Source organism: Drosophila ficusphila, unplaced genomic scaffold (genome assembly GCF_018152265.1).
Source record: "Drosophila ficusphila isolate 14025-0441.05 unplaced genomic scaffold, ASM1815226v1 contig_286, whole genome shotgun sequence".
Classification (NCBI taxonomy): Eukaryota; Metazoa; Arthropoda; class Insecta; order Diptera; family Drosophilidae; genus Drosophila; species Drosophila ficusphila.
In genome coordinates, this window is record NW_025064189.1 from 6,755,918 (window position 1) to 6,781,433 (window position 25,516).

The 25,516-nt window shown below is 45.4% G+C and overlaps 8 protein-coding genes across 9 annotated transcripts; 3 read left to right on the top strand and 5 right to left on the bottom strand.

Moving 5' to 3' along the window:
• Positions 1-333: 333 nt before the first annotated feature.
• On the bottom strand, positions 334-1,018 carry LOC108100207 (V-type proton ATPase subunit e 2). Its single transcript, XM_017203981.2, has 2 exons — positions 889-1,018; positions 334-831 (listed from the first exon to the last, which is right to left on the bottom strand). Exon 2 carries the CDS (start codon positions 825-827, stop codon positions 570-572), a length of 258 nt encoding a protein of 85 aa, XP_017059470.1. The 5' UTR covers positions 828-831; positions 889-1,018; the 3' UTR covers positions 334-569.
• A 123-nt stretch (positions 1,019-1,141) lies between these two features.
• Positions 1,142-1,985, top strand: LOC108100658 (zinc finger matrin-type protein 2). Its single transcript, XM_017204669.1, has 2 exons — positions 1,142-1,370; positions 1,439-1,985. The coding sequence occupies exons 1-2, from the start codon at positions 1,268-1,270 to the stop codon at positions 1,918-1,920; spliced, it is 585 nt and encodes a 194-aa protein (XP_017060158.1). The 5' UTR covers positions 1,142-1,267; the 3' UTR covers positions 1,921-1,985.
• Positions 1,986-1,988: 3 nt separating this feature from the next.
• LOC108100657 (phosphatidylserine lipase ABHD16A) lies at positions 1,989-4,209 on the bottom strand. Its single transcript, XM_017204668.2, has 6 exons — positions 3,976-4,209; positions 3,579-3,892; positions 3,375-3,526; positions 2,667-3,270; positions 2,339-2,606; positions 1,989-2,281 (listed from the first exon to the last, which is right to left on the bottom strand). The coding sequence occupies exons 1-6, from the start codon at positions 4,099-4,101 to the stop codon at positions 2,171-2,173; spliced, it is 1,575 nt and encodes a 524-aa protein (XP_017060157.1). The 5' UTR covers positions 4,102-4,209; the 3' UTR covers positions 1,989-2,170.
• Positions 4,210-4,569: 360 nt separating this feature from the next.
• Positions 4,570-7,801, top strand: LOC108100384 (NF-X1-type zinc finger protein NFXL1). The gene is made up of 10 exons (XM_017204239.2): positions 4,570-4,736; positions 4,817-5,433; positions 5,495-5,653; positions 5,708-5,824; positions 5,882-5,998; positions 6,051-6,182; positions 6,236-6,444; positions 6,500-6,680; positions 6,742-7,197; positions 7,261-7,801. The coding sequence occupies exons 1-10, from the start codon at positions 4,622-4,624 to the stop codon at positions 7,684-7,686; spliced, it is 2,529 nt and encodes an 842-aa protein (XP_017059728.1). The 5' UTR covers positions 4,570-4,621; the 3' UTR covers positions 7,687-7,801.
• On the bottom strand, positions 7,705-8,988 carry LOC108100385 (solute carrier family 66 member 3). Its single transcript, XM_017204240.2, has 4 exons — positions 8,782-8,988; positions 8,451-8,710; positions 8,024-8,144; positions 7,705-7,961 (listed from the first exon to the last, which is right to left on the bottom strand). Exons 1-4 carry the CDS (start codon positions 8,933-8,935, stop codon positions 7,831-7,833), a joined length of 666 nt encoding a protein of 221 aa, XP_017059729.1. The 5' UTR covers positions 8,936-8,988; the 3' UTR covers positions 7,705-7,830.
• Positions 8,989-9,380: 392 nt separating this feature from the next.
• On the top strand, positions 9,381-17,381 carry LOC108100382 (F-box/WD repeat-containing protein 7). 2 transcript variants are annotated; one of them, XM_017204236.2, is made up of 7 exons: positions 9,381-9,570; positions 11,937-15,069; positions 15,128-15,309; positions 15,370-15,595; positions 15,653-15,863; positions 15,955-16,126; positions 16,191-17,381. In XM_017204236.2, the coding sequence occupies exons 2-7, from the start codon at positions 11,974-11,976 to the stop codon at positions 16,300-16,302; spliced, it is 3,999 nt and encodes a 1,332-aa protein (XP_017059725.1). In that variant the 5' UTR covers positions 9,381-9,570; positions 11,937-11,973; the 3' UTR covers positions 16,303-17,381. The 2 variants fall into 2 exon arrangements, with proteins under 2 accessions (XP_017059725.1, XP_017059726.1); XM_017204237.2 differs by lacking the exon at positions 9,381-9,570 and adding an exon at positions 11,476-11,574.
• Positions 17,382-17,596: 215 nt separating this feature from the next.
• On the bottom strand, positions 17,597-21,088 carry LOC108100383 (kinesin-like protein KIF23). The gene is made up of 6 exons (XM_017204238.2): positions 20,944-21,088; positions 20,126-20,884; positions 19,517-20,066; positions 19,135-19,456; positions 18,533-19,080; positions 17,597-18,472 (listed from the first exon to the last, which is right to left on the bottom strand). The coding sequence occupies exons 1-6, from the start codon at positions 20,952-20,954 to the stop codon at positions 18,002-18,004; spliced, it is 2,661 nt and encodes an 886-aa protein (XP_017059727.1). The 5' UTR covers positions 20,955-21,088; the 3' UTR covers positions 17,597-18,001.
• Positions 21,089-21,427: 339 nt separating this feature from the next.
• Positions 21,428-23,664, bottom strand: LOC108100150 (sulfide:quinone oxidoreductase, mitochondrial). Its single transcript, XM_017203907.2, has 7 exons — positions 23,373-23,664; positions 22,940-23,045; positions 22,649-22,873; positions 22,388-22,588; positions 22,116-22,325; positions 21,835-22,021; positions 21,428-21,754 (listed from the first exon to the last, which is right to left on the bottom strand). The coding sequence occupies exons 1-7, from the start codon at positions 23,498-23,500 to the stop codon at positions 21,438-21,440; spliced, it is 1,374 nt and encodes a 457-aa protein (XP_017059396.1). The 5' UTR covers positions 23,501-23,664; the 3' UTR covers positions 21,428-21,437.
• Between the last annotated feature and the right edge of the window lie 1,852 nt (positions 23,665-25,516).

The window sequence follows — 25,516 nt, forward strand, 5'->3', positions numbered from 1 at the left end:
AAAGAATAAACAGAGGATAACGTTTTCCTAAACGGGTAAGCAGAGGACACCGTTTTACCAAACGGTTAAATTTTCTGAGAACCCGAGAGAGCCACCTGATCGTTAAGGGACCCAAACTATGTTTACAACACCTACTCTCTCTTACTCTCCCAGCAATTTCCTTGGCCTTTCCTTTATCAAAAAATATCGTTATTCTTCTGTTATTTAAATAGATGGTGAAGTTAAAATTCTATTGTTAACCCAGTAGCCAATAGTCGTAAAGAAATCCAAAATAAATGTGCAAATTTCTAACTTTTGCTTTCATTCCTAACTGTTCCTAAAAAACAAAGGAAAGGCACTTAAATAAACTTTTTATTTATTTACAACGCAATCCAAATAAACGTAAACCACTAACATTCATATTACTTCTGTTTTAAATCAATAATTATTTGCACTTTAATTTTGGAGCTTAGCCGCTTTGTAACGGAATAAACTGAACCATGGATTACACTTTTATTTACAACACAATATAAACAATTTAATTAGTGGTAATGCTGGAATACTTTTTTTGTTGTCTTTGAATCCACTTCTTAACCCTCCACGATTGGGTTGCTCCAGGACCTGCCAATCATGGCCACCACGTCCCGCTTCAGTTTGGGTCCAATCAAAGGATTCATTTGGGCCATGTAGCAGCACAGCCAAAACAGCCAGCAGCAGGCGGCGGCCAACATCAGGATACAGCGTATCAGGTTCTGGTGGGGTCCTTTCGGAGTCATTATGGGCATGGCAATGCCCACGCCGCCCCATAAGGCGGTGAAGAACAGCACGGGAAAGAAGGCAGCACCCATTTTTCTTTAATGTAAATAGTTTAAGTAAAGGTGGCCCTTGTTTTAACGGTGTTTTTCTAACCTTCACTTTTTCTCCAACCGATGCAAGTGAAAAATCAATAAGTTATCGTTAAAGATTATCGATCATTTTTCATCGAAATTTTACAGCACCCAATTGTGGTTTTAGAATATCAGTTAAAATTTGAAATATTTGCTGAATTCTGTGATTTATCTTACTACAATAATTAGCTTTATATTAAATTTAGATATTGTTAACATTTAACATTAGGGTCACACTATCTATATCCGACTACCAATATTTATGACTTCTAACATCAGGTTGTCATCCCCCGCTGAAACCCTAGTCCGGACGCAAACCTCCGCATCTCTAATAAAAATATTTACAATTTTTGACGTAGTTTTATTTAATTCAATATACTTAAACCAATCCCAGCGGCACCATGACGATGCGACCTGATGACCACCGAAGGAAATGGGACAAGAACGAGTACGAGAAGCTGGCGGCGGAGCGGCTGCTCAATCAGGTGGCTCCAAAGGAAGAAGGTCAGTGAATGGGTGTTCCGCAAAAGTGCCTCAAAAAATAACAATTTCTATAACTTAATCCGCTCCAGAGCCCGTGCAGCGAGAAAACCTCAAGCGACGTGACTACAAGGTGGATCTGGACAGCAAGCTAGGCAAGAGCGTGGTCATCAACAAAAACACTCCCACCTCGCAATCCGGTGGCTACTATTGCAATGTTTGCGACTGCGTGGTTAAGGATTCGATCAACTTCCTGGACCACATCAACGGCAAAAAGCACCAGCGCAATTTGGGCATGTCCATGAAGGTGGAACGAAGCACCGTGGACCAGGTGAAGGAACGCTTCCAGCAGAACAAAAAGAAAATGGAGGAGAAGCAAAAGGACTACGAATTGGAGCGTCGACTTCGGGAGGCCAAAGAGGAGGAGGATCGCTACAAGGAGCACCGGAAGGAAAAGCGGAAAGAGCGCAAGCGAAAGGCCGAGGATACGGACTTTGAGGCTGGCGGCATTCCCGACGACATGGCCGCTATTATGGGCTTCTCCGGCTTCGGTGGCTCCAAGAAAAACTCGTAGAAATTAAGTGTTGAACTGCCCCTCGTATTAGTTGTACAATGAAATAGAAACTTACCACCAAGCGATCGTTATTTGTTTAGTTTAGCTTGTGACATTTATTTCGTATATAAGACATTTTACACCAGTTGTCCAGCTTTCCCGGCTGTTCCCAGTTAGAATAATTTAATAAGCAGTCAGAATGCAAAAATGACTAAAAAACCTTTTCACTAAGTCTAAGCATACACGGCCGTAAATCACCAGCGGAATGGGCTTAGGTGAACACAAAGCCCTGCTCGGTTGGAATGTCCCACGGCATGGTGAAGAACTCCCCGGGCAACTGGGTGCAGTGCGTCGAGTTGTAGTCACGTAAATGCTTGCGCAACTGAAAGGCGAACAACATTTGTTATCTAACAACTTGTAACATGCAAAATATACCCACCAAGAAGACAGCCATGAGATTGCGCACCTCGTCTGAGTAGTCGGCTCCAATGTTCATGGGGAAGGACTTGCCCTCGTCGGAGGCGTAGGTGATTAGGCGCGACATGCAGAGCTTCTCGTCGGCGGTGGGAATACTGTACGGCTCCAAAGGCTTCGAGAGCAGCGCCTTGGCCTTGTTCAACTGGGAGGCCCCAAAAATGTTGGGATACCGGTGCTTGAGCACTGACAGAACCAAAAAGTTTCCACGGTTTGTGTCAATGCGGTTGTCTCTAAGGGAATTTAATTCTTTTTATTAATAACATAAAGAAAAAGGGAACACCTTTACTTACTCTGCAATAATCTCATCCTCAGTGCGGCGAATAAAAGAAATTGGTCCATTGAATTCGTTAGCCAGCTCGGCATTGTTCAGATTACAGTAGTTACGAATGGCTACTTTGACAATTCCCGCCAGAGCGGCTGGCATCCGTGGAATGGCCAAGTACAGCACATCGTCGAAGGTGGCGTCCAGCACCACTCCCTTGACATCCGGATAAACAGATGCAGCATACAATGTGCTGAAGCCACCAATGCTCCAGCCGTACATTATAATGTCCTCCACGGAGAAGCCGAGATTATTGATGGCAAACTGCACCACGGCATCGATGGCGTTCTTGTCCTGGTGCGGATAGGGCGATCCTGAGCTACCTGCGAATCCGGGATGGTTCCAACCCAGAACGGAATACTTCAAGGCAACCGGAGTGCCCATTATGCCCACTTCATAGAAGCCGGCGTTGCCCTCAGAGCAAATGACTAGAGTCTTGCCATTTCCCACGTTGTCGTTGCGGTTGTCTATAAACAACGTGTCGATTTCGTTTGAATCGATGGTCTTCACCTTATAGCGGATGCCGTTGTCATCCTCGATGAGCTTGGCGCGTCCAGAGATCAGCATGGGTCCTGCAAGAAGAGAGATTACCAAGAATATATGACAGCAAATACTTGTTAACATTTTTTTTAAATCTAATTGTAAACCGTGTACTAAAGAGAGCTTTCTTCCTTACTCATAAATTTCTGCAGTAGCTTAACGGAGCCCGGATAGATCATAGATAGTCCAAAAGTGTTGATGGCCAGGTAGGCGATCACTTCGCAGGGCAAAGTGGCCAGTTGAAGGGGTTCCCGCCTGCTGGCCGTCACCACGGGCTTCTTGGTATCCCTAAAGGGAAGAGTTTGTCATTATAGCCCAGTCCAAGCTGACCAATACCAACCCAGTTAATGCCTTGACGTCAAAATCTACGGGCCAGGCATTGAACTCGATGTCGAAGCGACGTAACTCGCTGTTGGCATCGCCTGCGGTTTTAGTTGCCTTCGCCTGCACCAAAGCCTTCATCATGTTTGAGTACGATCGCGACTGCTTCCTGCGCAATCCGCGCATCACCAGCGAGATGATGACGATGAGACCCACGCTGGTCGTGATTTTGGCCAGCGTTGGCATGGAATCGGTCACCAGATAACCCCTTCGGTAGAGGAATGTGACGAGCAGTGGTGACGTGTAGTAGCCCACGGACCACATTACAGAGAGCTGTAAAGACGAAAGTCCACTTTTTACACTCCCATATGCCCCAATTTTTTTCGTCGGTTCCCGTGGGATCGGAGTACACATACCGTCGATAGAATCTGCTCCCCGAATCTCTCCACTGCTCCTGCCTCGTACATCTTGCGCTGGGGTTCCGGAACACCCCGGTATTCCATGTAGAGATTGGGCCCGAACACGTAATTGAGGAAACTCATCTTGGATCTGTATTCGGTATGTCTGGATATATATTTAATTTTTTTTTTGTAATTGATGTGAAAGCTGTTCCAGGGCCTCGCAATCGAAAACAGATGTTTCACATCGATTGCCAGGGCTGGCGCCTCAGTTAATTTGAATTTATGAAACAAACTCCAACGACAGCCAGATTTATATGATTTATATGATAAACCATTCAGTCCAAAAAAAATAAATGTAAAAATGATTAAAATGGCTATACTGCAGTAGAATGTTTTAACTGTAGTTAGCTTATCCTTTTTAAAATTGCATAAACAACTAAGATGTAAAATAATAATTCCGATTGGCACAGCTTACAATTAACAATTTATTTGTTAAATTTTAAAGACAGTTTGTTATCAATTGGAACTTTAAAGTTTCCATAAATGTGTAGTTCCCTAATGGAACTAGTCCCCTTGATTGCTGTTATCACTGTGCTTTCCATCCCTGGTTCTACCCCAAGAGTTTATTCCCAGTTGATAGACAAAAAAAGCCGGCTAAAAAATGGAAAAGTTTAATAAAGCGCAGGCAAAAAATCTTGCTGCTGCCCAGAAACTGGTGGACACCTATGCCTCCAGCTCCGAGGATGAAGGCGAATTGGATGAGCAGCATATTTTAGGTAAATCAATGGCTGCACGTGACGTGTCATTTGAAAACCACCAACTCTTATATTATCCTTCTGCATAAACCACTATATAGAATTGCTATACAAGAACTACAAGCCGACTGAGAGCGCTGGAAGCTCCAAGGATGCGGCCCGCACCAGCACTTTTCTGGAGAACACTCTTCACTCGGGCGCAGCCACTTGTCTCATTTGCATCGGAAGCATTCGGCGAGTGGAGGCCATTTGGTCCTGCGAGAGTTGCTACTGCTTCTTTCACCTGAACTGCATCCAACGTTGGGCGAATGACAGCATGATGCAAATGAAGGTGAAGGCGGAGCAGCAAAACGGGCAGTCCAACCAGGGTTATTACAATCACCTAGGCGAGTTTGTGCCGCCCAAGCGCCAAAAGTCGCTGCACTGGTGTTGTCCACAGTGCCGCAGGGACTACCAGCCGACTGAGAAGCCCACGCAGTATAATTGCTTTTGCGGCAAGGAGGTGAACCCCCAAAACCAGCCGTTCCTAGTCCCTCACTCTTGCGGAGAAATTTGCGGGAAGTTGCTGCAGCCAAAGTGTGGACACGATTGCAAGTTGCTATGTCATCCGGGGCCATGTCCTCCTTGTGCACAACAGGCACAGGTTTCCTGTTTGTGCGGCAAATCTAGTCCCAGGTCTGTGCGATGCATCGACAAACAGTGGAGGTGCCAGCAGCCGGTAATGTTTAAAGAATGTAGGAAAGATTTTCAGTTTTTCTACTAACAACTATATATTTCAGTGCAAGAACCTTTTGGCATGCGGCAAGCACAAGTGCAATCAAGTATGCCATCGACCAGGACAATGTCCGCCCTGCACAAATAAGAGCCTACAACCTTGCGATTGCCAGCGGGAATCCAAGATGGTGAACTGTTCCGATCGCAAATGGAAGTGTCAAAACGTATGGAGTATTCAATAATCTAAAGAATTATTCTAATGGTAAATTATCTTGCAGGTTTGTGGTGCTCCTTTTGCTTGTGGTTTGCACATCTGCGAAAAAGTTTGCCACGCCGGAGCTTGTGGCGATGGCGAGTGTCCTTTGCAAGTCAGGAGTTGTCCATGTGGAAAGATTGTAAGTTTGTATTCAAACTATTTAGATGTTTATATAACTTTTTAATTTTCTGTGTAGACTCAAGTAAGACCCTGTAACGAGCCTGAAGAAACCTGTGGCGATACTTGCCAGAAACTGTTGTCCTGTGGGCAGCACACTTGTACTCAGCGTTGTCATCGCGGTCCTTGCATTTCCGTAAGATCAACAGAATCGAAAAAAACAATTCATTAAAAATGTCATCTTACAGTGCCCCATACGAACGAAAAAGAAATGTCGGTGTGGCTTGCACGAAAAGGAGCTTCCGTGCTCCAAGGAGTTCACATGCGAAACTAAATGCAAGCAGATACGGGATTGTGGCAAACATCCCTGCAATAAAAAGGTATGAAAAACAATCAAAGATTAAATATTTAATTGATTCCAATCTTTTCATAGTGCTGTGGTGATCAGTGTCCCCCTTGCGAGAAGATTTGTGGCAAGCAGCTGAGCTGCAACAAGCACAAATGTCAGTCCGTGTGCCACAATGGACCCTGTTACCCTTGTAAGCTGGAATCGCAAATTAACTGCCGTTGTGGGAAAACTAGGAGGAGTGTTCCTTGTGGCAGGGAAAGGAGTGCTCGCATTGTGTGCCTAGAACTTTGTCGGTAGGTATTTGATTTTTGTATGTACTGAGCAAATTTAAAATTTGTTCCTTAAAAGCATAACTGCCAAGTGCCACCATGCCATTAGACATCGTTGCCACAAGGGAGACTGTCCTCCTTGTAACCAAGTTTGCGGTCTTCCAAATGACACCAGCAAGTGTGGACACATCTGTAGGGCTCGTTGCCATGAGGCAGTAAGAGTTAACAAACCTAAAGAGGCTAGGCCACAGGCCAAAAAGGTAAGCTTCAACGGCTATTATTGGCTAAAAGCATCAGACACAAATCTATTTCGTTTTGCAGTACGAATACAAGGCATTCCCACATCCTCGTTGTGAAGAAGGCGTTGTTGTCACCTGCATCGGAGGTCATGAGGTGGCCACCTGGCCATGCTGGAACTCAAAGCCCAGCTCCTGTCAGAGAAAGTGTGGTCGTCAGCTTAAATGCGGCAATCACAAGTGTTCCTTGGTTTGCCATTCTGTGGCGCTTCCAGAGGACATGCAGCAGCAGGCTGGATGTGCAAACTGTGAGGAGGGTTGTACTGTTCCCCGACCCTCCGGATGTGTTCATGCCTGCCCCAAGGGCTGTCATCCTCCGCCCTGTGCGGCCTGCAACTTTGTGATCAAGACCAAATGCCACTGTGGGCTCAATCAGTTGGTGTACAAATGCAGCGAATATTTTGATGAATCGGGCGCCATCGAGGAGATTATCGAGCGAAGGGAAAAACTACGCAGCTGCGGGAATCGCTGCTTAAAGAATGTGAGTTTTTTTTTTGATTAACAGGGAATTAATACATTTTATTAATTTGCTCAACTCTTTAAGTATCCCTGTGGTCATCGTTGCACAGCCATTTGCCACTCGGGCAAGTGCCCTAATCCCGAGTTGTGCCGCAAAAAGGTTAAAATATTTTGCGCCTGCAAGAGACTGAAGCAGGAGATAGCATGCGACAAGCATCGAGCTGGTCAGACATCCTTGGAGTGCGATTCCCATTGTAAGGCGGAGCAATCCCGTGCCAAGGCGGCCGAGCAACAGCATCTTGAGCAAAAGCGTCGCAACGAGGAAGAGCGAAATCGCTTGGAACTCGAGAAATTCGAGGCGAAGTTTGGCAAACGCAAACACAAAGAGCGTAAAACGATAGATGTCGGTCCAGCCAAGACCAAAATCAACTGGCAGCGTATAGCCATTTATGTTGTATCTATCCTCACAGTTGTCGGTGCCATTGCGGTGGCCTTTTACGCGGACAGTTAAACAAGTGACAACAACCGATCCATAACGAGAATTTGTAATATCAATTTAAACAGATAAGCAAATAGAATAAAAACAATGACTGATAAGCACTTCCAGCCAGTGCAATATTTGTCTATGTTGAGCTCTTTTAATCAGGTCGGCCGATTATTCCGCCTTCGCCTTCTTCTTGTAGAAACAGGCGGCCGCAAAAACGGAAGCACTAAGGAACGTCGATATCAGAAAGTTTGACAGCAACATCCAGTCGTGGGATTGGAAGAAGACCGTATAGATTCGAGCTGAAAGATATGAATGTGGGTTAATTGATGACCTCAAATGGCAATGCAAACTGTGATCTCACTCATGTTGGTGAAAGCAGAGAGGGCCCATGTGGTTCTGCTGACGGAGCTGGCGTCCTTGGTCCTCAAAATGGCAAGCAGCTGAAGCACCTTACTCGTGGCTCCAATTGGCGTGCAGAATGGCTAAAAGAGCAAATATTTAAATAAATCTGAGATATATATCAATCGGGCAATTGCCCGAGTGCTAAGGTATTAATAGCCGCTCAAATATTATACAACAAACACCGGTGACCTTGAGCAAAGATGCTGCCCAGTTAAAAGCACCGCCCTTCCAAAATTTAAAAAATTAAAGCAAACCCGTTTGCTTTCAAGCATAATTAGTTAATTGGAAGAGAGTGCAGAACTGGTTTGCACAACGACGAAGCCGTTATCTAGGCGAGAATTCCCAACTAATCAGTAGCCAGGTGATATTTTTGCGGGCTTACTCACCACCAGGAACGTAAGGATGATAATAGGAAAGAGCTTTAGGTAGATGAGAGTGGCCACTATACTATATAGTATGGCCACCACCTGTGTCCTTGTCCCCAACAGATCCTGGTACTTGAACGCATAGTAAATCAGAGCATACTCCTGCAGCAACAGAACAGGATACTCCATGTACGAGAGGAAGTCATAACCACTGGTGTAGTTATAGGAGAGCATCACCGTGTAACTGAAGAGCTCCAGGCACAGTCCCAAAACGCTGATGCCTGATCCGTAGAAAACATAAACATCGTGAGTGGGCGGACGGGTCGGTCAGATATGTGTGGGTGGTGCTCACCTTTCGAGGACTCGTTCGCCCGTATCGTGTTTATCTGCGGCACCTTAATCACCAGACAGGACGAGACCGTTATCAAGCTCAGCAGGTCCGCGATGACCAGCACCAAGCCTCGCTCCAGGTATTCGGACACCACATCTCCGAGAGCTCCACTCATTGCGACCGTCGAAATTCGAAATTTACAATTTCTGTGAACCAGTGTGACCTATACATCCTGTTTATGAATAGTGTTACCACACCATCTTTTTGGTAATATAAATTGTAATAGATCTTTCAAATATGTAGTTCTTTTAAACACATTAAGGCATAAATGTTGTACTTTTTTCGTTGACCAACAGTCGTATTAAAACTATAGCTAAATTCTTACCATAAAGAAACTAATAAAAATTCACTTCAAAAAGCCAACGAAAAATAGTAAACTTTTAACACAATTTTAAAAATTAAATACTACGAAGGGATAAGTTGATTGTGGCGCATAAATGAAACATTTTGAGACCATTTTTCCTAATTTAATGAATTGTTATTGCTTATTCATATATACACTTTCGGGTCGTGAAATGGTTAATCGTATACATCTTGCCCCGACTTTAAGTTCTCATGGTATATTTGGACGGTCGAGAGGCGGTCACACTAGATCCGCATTAGTTTTTTTTCGGGTCCAAAATCTGTCGAAATCCGCAAATTGCATGTATATTCTTGTATTTAAAGACTGCAAAATTTGATAGACAGCGCGAGAGTCAGCTGTAAAAAGCAAACAGTTCGCAATTCTCCGAGGAGCAACAGCCCCAAAACGTATGTGAAAACTCGATTAAACGTATGTGCTGCGCGTGTGTGTGTGAGAGTGGGCCCAACGCAAAAAGTTTTAACTCGTGAAATATGCAATTAAATGTAGTTAAAACAGATTATAGACCCAAAGCGGGGTGCGTTTCCGAAGCCCCTCTAATCTTATAGGCCAGCTTAAAGTTTATAAACAATTTGTTTGGAACCACGCGCACCTAAAGTTTTGCTGCCACAGTGTGCGTGTATGTGAGACTCTGCCTGTGTGTACAACAATGTCCACATTTTTCTTTTGTTGTTTGCTCCACGAATTATGGGGCTATCCCCTCCATCCGCTGCATTTGCAGGTGCAGAAAAGTGGGGTTAGGGAACCAGCAGCGGAAATCCACAAGGAACGCGCATTGCTGATCTGAATTTTTGCAACGAAAGTAATCTATTTTTGGGGGACCACAGGTCTCTGCCCATTATCTGCGTTGTGTGAGTGCGAGTGTGTGTATGCAACGATTATGACGACTCCCCACCCGTGGTTAAAATCCACAGAGAGAAAATTTGTTCTTGAGCGCATCCCCGATTGTCCTTTAGCACAGGTAAACGTGTTTAAGAAACGGTGTGAAAGCGGAGAACCCGAAAAGGGACCCTAAAAAACGTTTTTCGGTTTTTGTTTCGGGAGGTCAACAGCCAAAGGCCATGGGTAAGGGGAGGGTGAGAAAAGAATAAAAGAAAATGTTCGGGAGAAATGCCTGCACATCTGATCTGTTTCGCCAGTGATGCAACAGCAGGAGCGCTGAAAATTCCTTTGTGATCTTTCGCCCCTTTTGTTCTGTGGATGCTAGTCTGCAATGGCTGATCATCCGCCTCCTGCTCTCCTCTTTTCTTCCTCTTGGAATCTTTCAATCTCTGCCTGCAGCGATCCCTTTTTCTACACGCTCTCTCGGGTGCGTGTGTGTTGGTAGGATGTGATGGCCAGTCAAGCTGTCAAACATCAGAGATGCACATCTGTGATCCCCTGGTCACTGCGACTGGAAACAGGCAAGGAGCAGTCACTATTTTAGTATCATTGTTTCCCAGTGCCTTACAATTAAACATTTAATACAATTTAATTGTCGTTTTGTAATTCCGGTGCAAAAAAATTATCAGCCAACTGGCTTGCAAAGTTCCAAATAAAAACGTTAAAGTCGATGTTAAATTAATATTAAAGCCAAATTCAATTTTAACAACCAAGCTAAAATCATCACGTATCTTTTATTTTTGGATGAGACATTGTTATATTTTTTAAACCATTTAGTGACTCAACATAGTTGTAGTTATCTGTGTGCTTGGGCTTGATTATGCGTTTCACTAGTCAGCACTTACTCTTGTGACTAAATTCAAAGCTATTAGTTGCAAGAAAAACTAAGAACATAAAGAAATTGTATTTTATTAAATTTCTGTAATGATTGACAAGTTTTAAGCAAGACCTTTTATTATTAATTCTGGTCAGTATTCTTTTAGTGACTTGTCTTCACAATTACAGTGACTGCTCCTACGGCTGATCATCTCTGTAAACCAGTCAAAAGCGGAGGGAAAAGATAGCGGCTTGAATTGCAAGGTGTACGTGATGTTGTTGTTTTAGTTGTTGGTGGCGCGGCTGCTGTGTATCTTTGGTTCTTCTTCTTCTTACGTCCGTTACTTCTCGCTCTCGTCATCTCCGCTTTCCCATCTCCCCACCCCGATATACCTTTTTGCAGCCTGCTGTCTCTCTTTTCCCAGTATGTGTGTGCCTCGTTTTTGTTGTAATACCCGTTTCGTCTTCTTTTTCCCATTCTACTTCGCGCCGTTTTAGCCTCTTCCGCCGATCCGATGCACTTTTGTGATTTCCTTTTTCGAGTTCCAGCGACGCCGACAGAGGCAGCGTTTACAACAAATTTTTCCCACTGCTTTTCATTGCTTCGGTTTTTTTTTTGCAACCATCAGTTTGCGCTTGTTGCGTGGGAATTTCAGATCATCTTTGATTCTCAGGGCTCAAAAGGATCGTTCGCTGTAAGCCAAGGAAACTTCTCGGTTTCGGATCGTATATTCCCAACTTCACATCACCGTATTCAAATCATTAAATTTTACATCACTACATTTTCCAGAACAGACATTGATGTGTGGTTCCAACCTTTCAATTGTAAACCGTTGCTTTTATTTAAAGTTGCAAACTTTACACTCACTTTTTACTTGAATCTATATCCTTAAATGTTTTAATGTTTAAGGCAACCTTAAATATCTTCGAACTTCCAATCATGCAATTCTAGATAGATATCTTTTTCAGAAAATTGCCTGCTCATAACTTAAAAAAAAAACTTTTTCAAAAATTATAAAGCCCTTCTTCTTAACAACACCATAATCTACCTTTCCAGGAGAGCGTGCTGACCACTTGGATGCCTGAAAAGTATTATGGAAAGAGGATGCCCAGCTGCTAGCAGTGAATTTGTGGCCAGTGAAGGGGAGTGTACTCAGTCAGCAGTCAGAAGCTCCACCTCCACGTGGGTCAAGAGTCAGGCCTCAACCAGCCGGAAAGCAGGGTCATCAGAGGAATCTGGGGCATTATTAAAAGCAGACGAAACACCAGGAGCCGGCCGTCTAGCCTTTGTATCTATGTCAACGTTGAGGGATGATGTGGAGGACGTGTGTGTGTCGTCAAACTCACAACATGGCTTCGCCGTAGTTCTGGACGACGAGTCCAGTACCTTTGAGATTAGCTCTTCCAACTCACTGCCCACAAGCGCGGGGGCGGCATCCACCGTGGGCGTGGTTGCCGTCGACGATAGCTCCTCCACGGACACCTTGAACGGTGCCCATCCGTTGCGTCACCCCGCCTCCTCGGAGCACAGTCGTCAGGGCTTCTTTAACGAGGATAATGAAGATCCTCCGGTTGTCTGCCTTATAAACGACGATGACGATGATGAGGAGCCCGAGCCGGAGGACGAGGATGAGGAGGAGCTGATTGAAGACGCGGATGATGACGAGGAAGTTGTGGACATTGTAGTGGCCGCCATCGACTGCCCCAACACATCACAATTGGCTTTGGCCGATGGCACTATCGTGGCGGCCGATGGATCTAAGATCTTCCTGGAGACGCCCGTTGTGGAGGAGGCCCAGCCGCATCCCGGCCAGGTGGTCACCGTAGGACCCCAGTCTGAGCTTACGGGCAAGCCCAAAAGATTAAGCGACGAGTTCTTGCTCGGTGATGAAGAACAGACGGAGAACTTGGCCTTGGGTAGAATCATCAAGTCTGAGCCGATTGGCGCCGTTCAAGACAATCCTTTTGAAGGCGACGATGCGGCCACTTGCTCTTCCCTGCACGACCGACTCATGTCCGTGCGCCTGAAGCAGATGAGCCTCACGGCCAATGCTGTTTCGAATCCCTCGCCAGCAGCCTCTGCCAACGCCGCCGCCCCAGAGGAGGCCTCCACATCCAGCTCCAGCTCAAACTCCAGCTCTGCCTTATCCAAGGCAGACATTGAGTCTATGGATCTGATCGAGCGCCGCGACTTCGAGACGGAGCAGCGGCTAACGGGCGGCATCATCCTGCGCACCAGCTCTATGATGAGCCAGAACAAACTGAATCTAAGTCTGATCAAGTCCATGGCAGGGGGCAGCAAAGCGGCCAATGGATCGGGTGCTGCCAACAGCGATGATTGGCCCAGCAGCAGCAACGGGCGCACCGTCTCCTCGGACAGCAAGTACACATACAAGGATCTGTCAACGACACCGACAAGCAGTCGCAAGTATACCAACAGCCGGCTAAGCAAGTCCACTGCCAAATTAAATCTGGGCTCCTCGCTGGGCGCCTCCAGTTGCAGCCAGCACCGGAGCAGTTCCAGTTCCACATCGAAGTCAGCGGAGACGTCGACCAGCTGCACCGGAGCAGCCCGAACAGATGTATACACCAACACAAACTCGAATGATTACCCAGGCTTGGCTCCAACCACATCCGGTTCGTCCACATCCAGCGGCAGCTGTCAGCAGGAGCAGGAGGAGCAGACGACTGCATCGGTCTCGTACAGTTCGGTGGGATCGCAGACCTCTCAGGAAAGTGGTTGCAGTCGCACCACCGTTCACAATCCCTCGGCGGCCTGCTCCGCCGGGACTGCGTGTTTGGGTGATTCTCAGGCCTCGACTTCGGCGTCCTCCTCCTCCGCTCCCGCTGGGGCTTCCAACACCAATCGATGCCAGTATGCCACGGCATCGACGACGAAGGCAACGCGCCAGGTAAATGCCAGCGCTCAGACCCAGGAACGTTTCCTGGCGCGCAGTAACCCGTCCGCTGGCAGTGGAGCGGGATCAGCTGCGCCACAGCCGGTGGCAGCAGTTCGACAGCGTCGCAATGGTTCCAGCGATGTTGTTCACCTGGAAGTGGTTGTGGAGGATGGAGCCGCTGGCGGAGACGGCGCCATTGTCGAGCCGGGTGACTTTAGCGCCGAAGAACCGTGGGCCAATTGCGATGAGGAGAACAACTGCTCCGATCTGGAGGAGATATGCACATGCCAGAATGGCAACGTAAGCAGCTACGGCGGTAGCAACGCCAGTCTCAGCGAGACCTTCGACCTCGACGCCATGGATCCGGATGAGCCCATCTCCCTGTCACTTTCCACTGCTGCCTCCGCCACCGGTTTCGCCGACTGCTCGCTGACCAATCCAAGCTCGTTAATCTCGCAGCAGCGCAAACGGAAGTATAACGAAGGTCGTTTGCTAGATGGCGGTGATTACTCGCTAACCATCTCGTCCAGCGGCGGAGTAAGCGGACCGGGTTCGGGTGTCAGCGACAATTGCCGCAAACGGATCGCCTACGACTTCGCCTCCACGCCGCGCTCCTCACAACATTCGGGACCCACAGCAGTGCTGATTACGCCCACTTCGCACCTGGCAAACGCTTCGCCGGGATCGGGATTGGGTCGACGCACGCCTCGTTCTGTTCCGACCCGTGACAATCCGCCGCCAGAGCTGCAGAACTGGTTGGCCCAATTCCAACGATGGTCCCATGTGGAGCGATTGCTGGCCCTGGACCGTCTAATTGACCACTGCGACCCATCACAGGTGCGCCACATGATGAAGGTCATTGAGCCGCAGTTCCAGCGCGACTTTATCTCTCTGCTTCCACGGGAGTTGGCCCTCTTTGTGCTTTCCTACTTGGAGCCCAAGGACTTGCTTAGGGCCGCCCAGACCTGCCGGAGCTGGCGCTTCTTGTGCGACGACAACCTGTTGTGGAAGGAGAAGTGCCGCAAGGCTCAGATTCTCGCGGAGCCGCGAAGCGACCGTCCGAAGCGAGGACGCGATGGCAACATGCCCCCGATTGCCTCGCCGTGGAAGGCCGCCTACATGCGTCAGCACATCATTGAAATGAACTGGCGGTCGCGACCTGTGCGCAAGCCCAAGGTTCTCAAGGGCCACGACGATCATGTGATCACGTGCCTGCAATTCTCCGGCAATCGCATTGTGTCCGGCTCCGATGACAATACGCTCAAAGTGTGGTCGGCGGTCAATGGGAAGGTGAGTCAATCAACCATTAATGGATTTTATGGAGTTCTTATACAAATCTTCTTCACAGTGTCTGCGCACTCTGGTGGGCCACACCGGTGGCGTTTGGTCCTCCCAAATGTCCGGTAACATCATCATCTCTGGCAGCACTGATCGCACACTCAAAGTTTGGGACATGGACAGCGGCGCTTGTGTTCATACGCTTCAGGGGCATACGTCCACTGTGCGGTGCATGCATCTTCATGGCAGCAAGTAAGTGTGGCACACGTACAAAACAAGAGCAATGCTAATTTTTCATGAATTGTTTATCAGGGTGGTCAGTGGATCGCGAGATGCAACTTTGCGGGTCTGGGACATCGAACAGGGTTCCTGTCTGCATGTTTTGGTTGGTCATTTGGCCGCTGTGCGTTGTGTTCAGTACGATGGGAAGCTGATTGTGTCAGGTGCTTACGATTACATGGTGAAGATCTGGCATCCGGAGCGCCAAGAGTGCCTGCACACGCTGCAGGGACACACGAACCGCGTGTACTCATTGCAGGTAAGATAGAACATTTATTTTCCTTGAATTTGGTATTAATTATTTCTTTATTTTTAGTTTGATGGCCTGCATGTGGTCTCAGGCTCTTTAGATACCTCAATTCGCGTATGGGACGTGGAGTCGGGCAATTGCAAACACACCCTTATGGGCCATCAAAGTTTAACCTCCGGCATGGAACTGCGGCAAAACATACTCGTTTCTGGCAACGCGGATTCCACCGTTAAGGTGTGGGACATCACAACCGGACAATGTCTGCAAACGCTGTCGGGTAAGTCAAGAATTCTTCGATTTAAAATTGTTCTGTTAAAGTGTTCCGTGAGAATTATTTATTAATTTGCTATTCCAAAAATCCCTTTCAGGTCCCAACAAGCATCAGTCCGCGGTAACCTGCCTGCAATTTAATTCCCGATTTGTGGTGACCAGTTCTGACGATGGCACTGTCAAATTATGGGACGTTAAGACAGGCGACTTTATACGTAATCTTGTGGCTCTGGACTCTGGTGGATCCGGCGGTGTTGTATGGCGGATCAGGTAAGTCCTGGAAAAGAAGATTTTGCTAATGAAATTCAAACTAAAATGGCTTAAATATTTTCAGGGCAAACGACACAAAACTCATTTGTGCCGTGGGCTCCCGCAACGGGACGGAGGAAACGAAGCTCATGGTCCTGGACTTCGACGTGGAGGGGGCTTGTGTTAAGTGCTCATAGGAGCCGGTGAGGCACTTCCGGTCTGGCCCTCGCTTTTCTATTCAGGCAGCAAAAGGTCAAGGACGAGGCAGCTAGTATACAGCTTCAAGCGAGATTTCATTGCAAACTCATCTAAGCACACAGAAACACACACAGACAGTTACCGCGGACGCAGAGGTCCGCAATGAAAAGTTGATTGCCTTGCCAACAAAATGCAGCTGCTCACATACACCACACACCATATACACAGTAAACATACGAAAGAATTAAGGAAAAAGAAAGGGGGTCGGGTGGTTGGGGTGTGGCTGTGGCTGTGAGTGTGTATTGTTATTAATACCTTCTTTAATTTACGTTGCTTTATAGCCAAAATTCGTTTTCCACCGTAGAATAATTTCGCTTCTTAGTTTTTATCACGATTATCCATATGGCGAGAGTCGATTGAATTAATGATAATGTAATGAGTACGTATTATAAACCGCAGATTTACAATTGCAGATGCAAATACTTTGTTCCGCGCCGTGTGAACCCAAGAGAAGGAATATGAAAACAGAGCTTTATATTGATTAAATTGTAATTTGTTTAAATGAAATGCGGATAATATGGATATGTTAATATTGGCCCAGCAATTGAGTTGAGTTTGCCGTCTATTATGTTTACATTTGTGGTTTCGTTTCGTCCAACTTGTTTTGTTTAAATGTACTTGGAGTTACCTACATTCTATTGGCTTGCCCTGATTGTTTCCCCTAAAATAAAATTAACTTGATTTGATTCTTTTGTCGTGTAGTAGAGTTAGCGTTACTGGCTTCCAATTCCAAATTCAAAATTTCCCATTTGCCAGGAACCTGCCACAATTGTCGTACATAGTGTTTAAGAGTCATCTGCCGAACTCATCGAGCAGCAGCTCACCCCATAAAACAACAAAAACAACTGCTACAACAAAACTGCAACACAACAAACAACACTTACACACACGTGAAATCATTAAGCGAACATATATTTTAATTATAGACTGATTTATTAGTAATTGAAATTAATCTACAAATATGTATGTGTAATGGTACCGTATGTATTTCAATAAAATTTATCGGTTTAAGCATAAATCTGAATAAACGCAGGAATAATAATAAAAATAGTTAAAACCATCTAAGTTTTATTTGTTTATGTTGTGAACCATAAGACATTGGAAGTTAAAGGGACCACTTTGTGCAATACCCAAGATCGTAAAATTGAGCCTGAACTCTTGGAAGCAAAACATTAATTGCTTTTCGAAACTTATGCCATCATAAAAACAACGAAAATAATATTGCATTTTCAGTAAAGGTGCGTAATTTCAATTTATTAGTTCATTTCATAACTGGACTTGAGTGAAGATTACTCCAAAAACAATAAAATATTCAATACTTTAAGGTAAATCTAATTGTTATCTGATAATGGACAATGCTTGGAAAGTTTCCAATGACGGCTCATTGCTGATATCTTCCGGTTACCAACAGATTTCAAGCAAGGAAACATTTCCATGTGCGAGGAGCTACGAATTCATTTACGGGATTATTTATACAGATTAACTTAGCTTTAATCAAACAAATCACATCGATGCGATTCAACTTCAAAGCTATAATGGAAAAATAATAAACTTAAATTTAAGTTAGTGAAACTAAACGATTAAAAACTAAATGAGTAAACGACTTTAAGAATTCAACGATCTGTATAGATTTCCACTTTAGATCTTTGACTTCTTGCTGCTGTGTCCTTCAATACCGAGATTGCAGCGTGAGGCCACGTCTTGGGCCGAAGTGACCGTGCTGGGCACGGCACCGCCTCCCAGAGCTGAAATGGTGCCATTGCTGGGCCGCTTTCGTGTGGGCGAGTGGACGGGCGACTTCTGCTTGAGGCACTCCACGTCGTTGAACACCACTTGGGCACCGCCTCCGCATGTAGGGATGACGTTGCCCTTGTACAGCTTGGTCTCCACATCGCCATCCGTGTCCGCGTCCTGTGAGACAAGGCAGTACTTGGTTGCTCCGTGGGCAGTCAACTCCTTCATGTCAGTTAGTTTTGTCACCGATTTGCGGTTCTTGAGATATGGCTGCATGATAGTGCCGAGAGGCACAGGATTGGCGGCGCGGTGCTCTAACCACTTGTCTCCAGCAGAACGAGAGCGTCTGTGTCGGTTGTTGGCTGCTGCTGCTCCCTGTCGGTTTATAAAGCAATCAATAATACGTAAATATGACACAATTAAAAGTTATCTTACATGTCGCGGAGTGGCATAAATATCTGTACGTGTAGCCGGCACAGATGACTCCGTGCGCACTGTAAATGCCCCACGATCCTTTTCGTTCAGTATATCCTCGGAGCTCTGGGAACGTGGCAAACTGGGCAGATCCTCTGATTGCAATATATTCGATACCAGGCGCAGCTTCTCGTCCTTGATGCGCATACGTTCTTGTAACTTAGCTCGCTGCTCTCGTAACTTCAGCTCCAATTCGCGTTTGTTTTTGTCCGATTCGACAGCCAGTTTGGAGCTGAACTTCTTTTTCTGCTTCTCCTTTTCGTGCTCCTTCTGGGTAAGCATGTTTTCCTTCTCGTTGAGCTTAAAGGTCAGTTCCTCAATTTGCCGTTCCCGCTTGCTGAGCGTATTGTTCAGCACGTCAATGGAGCTTTCGTGTATGCGAACCTTTTTCTCAAGAGCAGCGCTACGATCGCGCTCCTGCTTATAGACAGCCTTTAGGGAGGCAAGTTCTGTTCTTAGCTGCAGATTATCCCGGTCAAGGTTCATCAGCATCTGCCGGAAACTGTCACCTAAATAAAAATATAGGTAATTATTGTGTTAAGAGTAAGAAAGCAAATACTTACACTTAACGTCCAAATTCGCCCGCAGTTTTTTGCGCTTTTCAATCCGCTGTTCCAAATAGTGCATCAACTCGCGGATCTTAATTTCCGCTTCGGGACTATCCATTTGATAGGTGGGAAAATCGGGACCCAAACTGTACACCAATCCCACGTCGACCTCCAAATCCTTGGCCTCGGGAATGCCCAACTCATTCAGATTGTTAACTGCAATCTTAAATAGCTTGTTCGCCTTGCGACGGCCAGGAGTCAAGCCCAAATCTTGCTTCATGGGTGTGGCACGCGCTATTTGCACCTCTTGGGTCATCTCTGCGAACTTCATCACTTGCTAAAAACAAAAACAGTATAATAAAAAAAAATATTCTTTATAATAATAAACACGACTCACCATATTCTCGTCATAGTCTTCAATCCTCGGGTTGATGCACACAATCATGGACACCTGCCCCTCGCCATCGAAGTAGTTTTTGAACATGTGTGTGATCTTGGAGTCGCGATAGGGAACCTTCTTGGGCGCCAAACCGTTTCCCGCAGCCAACTGATTCTCGCGCAGATATTCCAGGCAAGTACGCAGTGTCATCAGCGAGTTGTTAATATTTCCCGCCTCACGGAGACGTACTCCAGTGTTCTTGGTCCGCGAGGAGCGCTCACTGCCCGCCAAATCCACCAGGGACAGCTGGCTGACCGTTATATTGTGCCTGTCCTGAACCACATTCTCACCTTGACTATCAGTGGGAGCCTGTACCAATCGTATGTTGAAAACAGAGTGGCTGCGACTGGATTCAGCATTCAAGACGGTGTGCCCCATGCGCTTGCGTTTCTGGCCCATTTGAAAGACTTCGAGGGCCTCCTCCACTGTCTTGACTTCCACTTCGGTCACGCCATGGACGAACATGTGACGATTGGCATCCTCACGAATGATTTTGCTCTGCAAAGTCCTGAAAGGAGAGAATTTCGGATTAGGTTTGCCCGATAAATTTAAGGGATCCTTACTCACTTCTGTATACCCGAATCCTCTAGAAGATCATAAACGCTGTTGTTATAAATCTCTATGTAGGTGACAAAGACAGAGTACATGTTGTCCTCATCTAAGCCTAAGAGTGGCGTGGGTTCCACAGAGGCCTGGGATGCTATCTCCGGGTCGGAATCCTTGTGCCTAAAGGCAAAACGTCCAGCACCTGCAAATCGCTGGTTCATTTCGTGCTGGCGTTCAAGGAGTGCATCCTCCTCGGAAAGGATCTCAAATCCATTAAGCTTATCTGGCTTAAAAACAAACTTCTTGGCCTGGTAGTCGGAAATAGTGCGGAAGAGCACGTCCAGGCAGCGCGGCATGATGCCTCGGTGTCTCAGATTTCCGGTCATGGTGTAGGTCTTACCACTCCCAGTGACTCCGTATGTGAACAAAAGGCTATTTCGGCCTTTTAGGAGATTCTCAACCAGTGGCTGGGCCACTGAAGCGTAGACATCCTGCTGCGTGGCATCCGGTTGGAAGACGTGCTTGAAGATGTACTGGATTTCGCGCTGAGCGCCATTGTGTGGCTTGTGATGCTGCAGAAGTTGATCCTGCGGATTCAGCGCAATCGTTGTGGAGTTTTTGACCCTCAGAGAGGTGAGATCGGCATCCGATTGAAGAGGTCGCACACGGCAAAAGACATTGACGGGATCTCGGCCTTTATCGGAGGTGTCTCTTCGTTGTTTTTCCGTAGTTTGTTGCAACCGCGGTGTTTTCGGGATGACGCGCATCGGCGTTCGGGGACTGTGAAAGGGAATTTTCAAAGCTAGGGTCGATCTTTTTAAGGCTGGCATTATACTCACACTGCCTTCATGTTTTCTGAATTTTATTGCCACTAGTTTGATGATCTTGGTCGATTTTCTCTTTGTTTTGGTGCACAAATCGATCGTTCTTTTAGTACGTTATCTTCAAATTTCCAGCGCCAAGCGACGCCACGCTTTGTTTTAGAGTGACCGAATATGTGAACTCGATTAATACTAAAATAAAAGTATTTTTACAATATATACTGAAATATACCACAATACACACTGCAAGCAATTTTGATAGCAGCACACCCACCAAAATTTAATTGACACCTTATTTATAATAAATTATCTACGTCCACAATAATTTTTTAAGAAATACAAAAATCCACTACAATTTTAATGTAGGTAAGCGCCAAAGCAATTCTAATGACGGGATACTTACTGGAAATCTTTCCAGGGCTACATGCGTGATAATATTCGGTTCCGCTGTGAATGCCAATTTTAACGGTCTTTTGAAAATTTTAAAATGAAATCAAAGTAATACGAGGTCACTACTGCTTTTTATTAAACTTAACAATTGAGAACATTTTCCGCATCAATGCCGGTCCGTTCCAATAACCCTTCATCATAAGCTGCCAGTAGAGCGGCGGCATCAGTTCCTTCTTCATAAAGAACATCGAGTAACGCTCCTTGGCCTGATCGAATGGAAATGTTTCAACGGGAGTCAGGGTATAATCAAATTCCGCCAGGATGCAGGCGTTGTAGCCGGTGACGATGGGGCAGGAGGAGTACCCATCATACTTGTCCGTGAGCGACTTGCCCTCGATCGTTGCCATCAGGTTCCTAAAGACAACCGGCGACTGAGCAGCTGTAAGCGTATAAAACTCATTTCGTATTCCACATCATTGAGTATTCCAATTCCGATTTCCAACGGAATCAAAACCTTACCTGCCGCCGCCGCCGTTTTCGAATTGGGGGAGCTTGCCGAATCGCCGATGGCGAACACGTTGCAGTACTTGTTGTGCTGCATAGTCTCCTGGTGCACGTCCACGAATCCGTTGTCGGTGACCAGCTGCTTGCATTTGGCCACTACATCCGGAGCTGTCATCGGTGGCGTCACATGGAGCATGGAGTACTAAGGGAGCAGGAATAATAAGTGGTTACGTATCGATGTAAGGTATCCATAAATTATTCTATTGAATAAGAAATCCATTTCCGATTGGTCTTACCTTTTCCTCGTGTAACGTTCCCGGTTTTGTTAGATCTTCAAAAACGGCTACATTATCACAATGTCTGACCTCCACGAGATTCCTGTTCACATTGAGGGTGATATTTCGCTTTTTAACCAGTTTCATCAAGGCATCTGCATAATGTTTTACTCCAAAAATCACGGGAAGAGATGTGTTGTAACTGATATTGACTTTGTCGCGGCGACCCAACTGAAAAGCACATTTAAAATATAGGATTTCCCTGCTTTACTACTGGAAACCCATATACCCACCTTCCTAAAATAATGATCCGATATGTAGGCTATTTTCTGCGGTGCACCTGCACACTTGATGGGACAGTGGGGGAAGGTGAAGATTACGTTTCCCTTATATGTCCTGCGCAGACATTCGTACACGTGATCCACGTACTTGGGGGAGTAAATGGAACAGACATTGCTTTCCGGTGTTTCCAGGGCCTCCACAAGTCCTGGAATCTATTAGAGAAGGGGAATCTTTTAAGAAGGGTATTCCCAAAATGATTTACCCAAACTTACCTTCTCATATTTCAGTTGAAGTCCTGTGGCAATGACAAGAAAGTCGTACTTGATTGTCTTGCCACCGGAAGTGGAAACCGTATTATTATCCGGATCGAATTCAACAGCTTTTTCCTTAACCCACTTGGCCTTTTTGGGCAGCACATCAGCCATTTGCCTATAACTTTGGTCCAATCTTTTCATACCTCCACCAATTAGAGTGAACATCGGTTGATAGTAGTGTTTCTAAGGGAAAGTATCAGCCTTTATGATCATTGTGAAGGGTTATTAGATGCAAAATGGCTTACTTACATCTTCGGGTTCCAGGACGATGACTTTGTTCTCGCCAAGGCGTGAGCTCAACTTGGCGGCCATGGCACATCCGCCAGAGCCGCCTCCCACAACCAACACTTGGCATCTAGAAGGGAAATAGATTTCAATTAAAAAGCTAAGGAATTTGATAACCTATTGATGACAGAAGCTGCTAAGGAAGATGGTGACCACACCCTCCAAAGAGAGAGCTAAAAAATCATAGTAACAAAACCATGACCCGTAAGTTAGCTCTTCATTATCGCCATTTATTAGATATGCCTAGTCTACGTGCTAAGCCCAACAAATACATACTAATTGCATTTGTTTTGGTAGATATATAATATAATATAAACACACACCCGAACCAAACACTTGCCATGCCATCCGGTTCGCAGAAAACGGCTAAACTTTCACAGAAAATAAACAAACTTACTCTTGCCGCTCGAGGTTCACTCGCGATGTGGAGAGGAACCTGGTGGAAAAGGCTGGGCAGGAGTGGTGGTTGGTGGCGAACAGGAGTCTCTGGCTCTGGCTAAAGGTGCCTGGAAGACGTCGGCTCATCGTGGCTACAGGTTGATCTATCCAATCTATCGATCGACTGCAAATGGCTACAACCGATGGTCGACTGGCGCAGAAAAAAGCTTTTGATGGGGGGTTATCAAACCGATTACACTGCCAGAATTGCGTGGCAATTTGGAATTTGGAAAACTTAAAAATTTAGTTTAATAAAAACCTGCATTTCAACCTACTTTTACGAACAACAAACAGTGTCTGCGGAAAGTTGTCAACCATATCTATAATTTCAAATGATTTTAGACACAAATAGAGATACAAATCATGTTTACGGAGAGTTTAGTATTTCAAAATTTCAATTTCAATCACCTCACTGTACTAATTTAAAAAATATGTCAGGTTTCCAGAAAATTAAATTGGCATTCGCTTCGCCTGTCAGCCATAAAAGTCAATGTGTCTGGGTGAAAACCTGTTTTTAACTTTTGGAATTGTTTAAAGGGCAATAAAAGTAGTTCTACAAGTTGTACTCCAATTTTTGGTAGGGTGTATTAAATGTTTAACCTTGAAAGATTTCTGAAGCTTTTTAGCATGCTTTTTTCTCAGCTGATTGGTTTACTAAAGCTTATAGTAAGGTACTAAATAATCTAAAGCTTTAGATTGCGCGTATGCTCGAACCACTTAGTAACTGTGTACAGTGGAGCCCGGGAATATGAAACCCATGAGATCATATTCTAAGAATAAAAGTACTTGATTCTTCACAAGCAAATATTTGCCTGCTTATTGGGGCCAAGTGCTTATGGTTTATTGTTGGCCTTCTTAATGCGTTGGTTTTTTTATGTGGCATACCTCTGGGGGCAATCTTATCAAATGGAAGAGCTTTTATTATGTTGATATTGGACATTATTCCTTAAAAGAAATTAAGGTTAAAAAATTAATTTTAAAATATTTTTTTCACCTTTGAACAATAGGTAAGGTGATGGTTGAGCAGCTGCTCAGATTTAGATTTCAAGTATATATAAAGGTGACAATTTGTTCACATTTGATTTTCTTATTTCTTTGCCTTATCAAGGAAATCCTATATTATATGCACATTAAGTGGTCAATTAATAGACTCTACAAGTCTAATCGGAATATGAAGGTCGCCATCTATTTTTATTGATGCATGCCATCGGTCATCCACTTTTCTATATAGGTAATATAATATAATATAATATAATATGCAGAAATAAGCGGCAATTTATATTTGAATAGTTGTTCATTTCCTTTGGATATGTGTCATTTTCAGGAATTTTCCAGTGCCATGTGATTAGAAAATCCTATTGCATCTGCTTTAAAATTAAATCTAAAACGGAGGCGGATCAGATCATGAAAAACTAATTTTTTCTTGCATCATTAACATACATAACTAATTTTCCCGACAGCTCAGAAAATCCTATTACATCTGCTTTAAAATTAAATCTAAAACAAAGGCGGATCAGATCATGAAAACGTAATTTTTTCTTGCATCATAAACATACATAACTGATTTTCCCGTCAGCTAATTGGTTTTAAGGAAATAAGTAACTTCCGAGTATAATTTCCCTTCGGGTGTGCGTCATATCCAGGGATTTTCCACGGCCCCACAGACAGATAGACAGACGTGCATCGATGCTAATAAATATAGTGTAATGGTAAATGTTGGATGATTAAGCGAACAATGTTGCCAATAAACGTCGGCGGACATGTCAAACGCCACGCGACGACAACTGTGACAGCGGCGGGTTTAATTACGCCATGCTGACGACTGATTGCAGATGTGGGGAGCATATATCCATCTACAGTAGAGGTGGGCGGGGCTGAGGGGCCGGTCCTGCCAGCAAGGACCTAGCGTGGGCCCGACCCGCCATGAGGTGGCCCATCATCAATTGGAGACAAGCTGGCAATTCAAATGAAGCCCTATTGACTGATGGCCAAATTGGCTGCGCGACTGCGTGGGCGGCTCGAGCTCCAATGTATCTATAAACATTTATATGGAGGAGCGAGTGGGTGGCTGGGTGGCTTTGGTTGGGCGTTGGCCACTTTAAA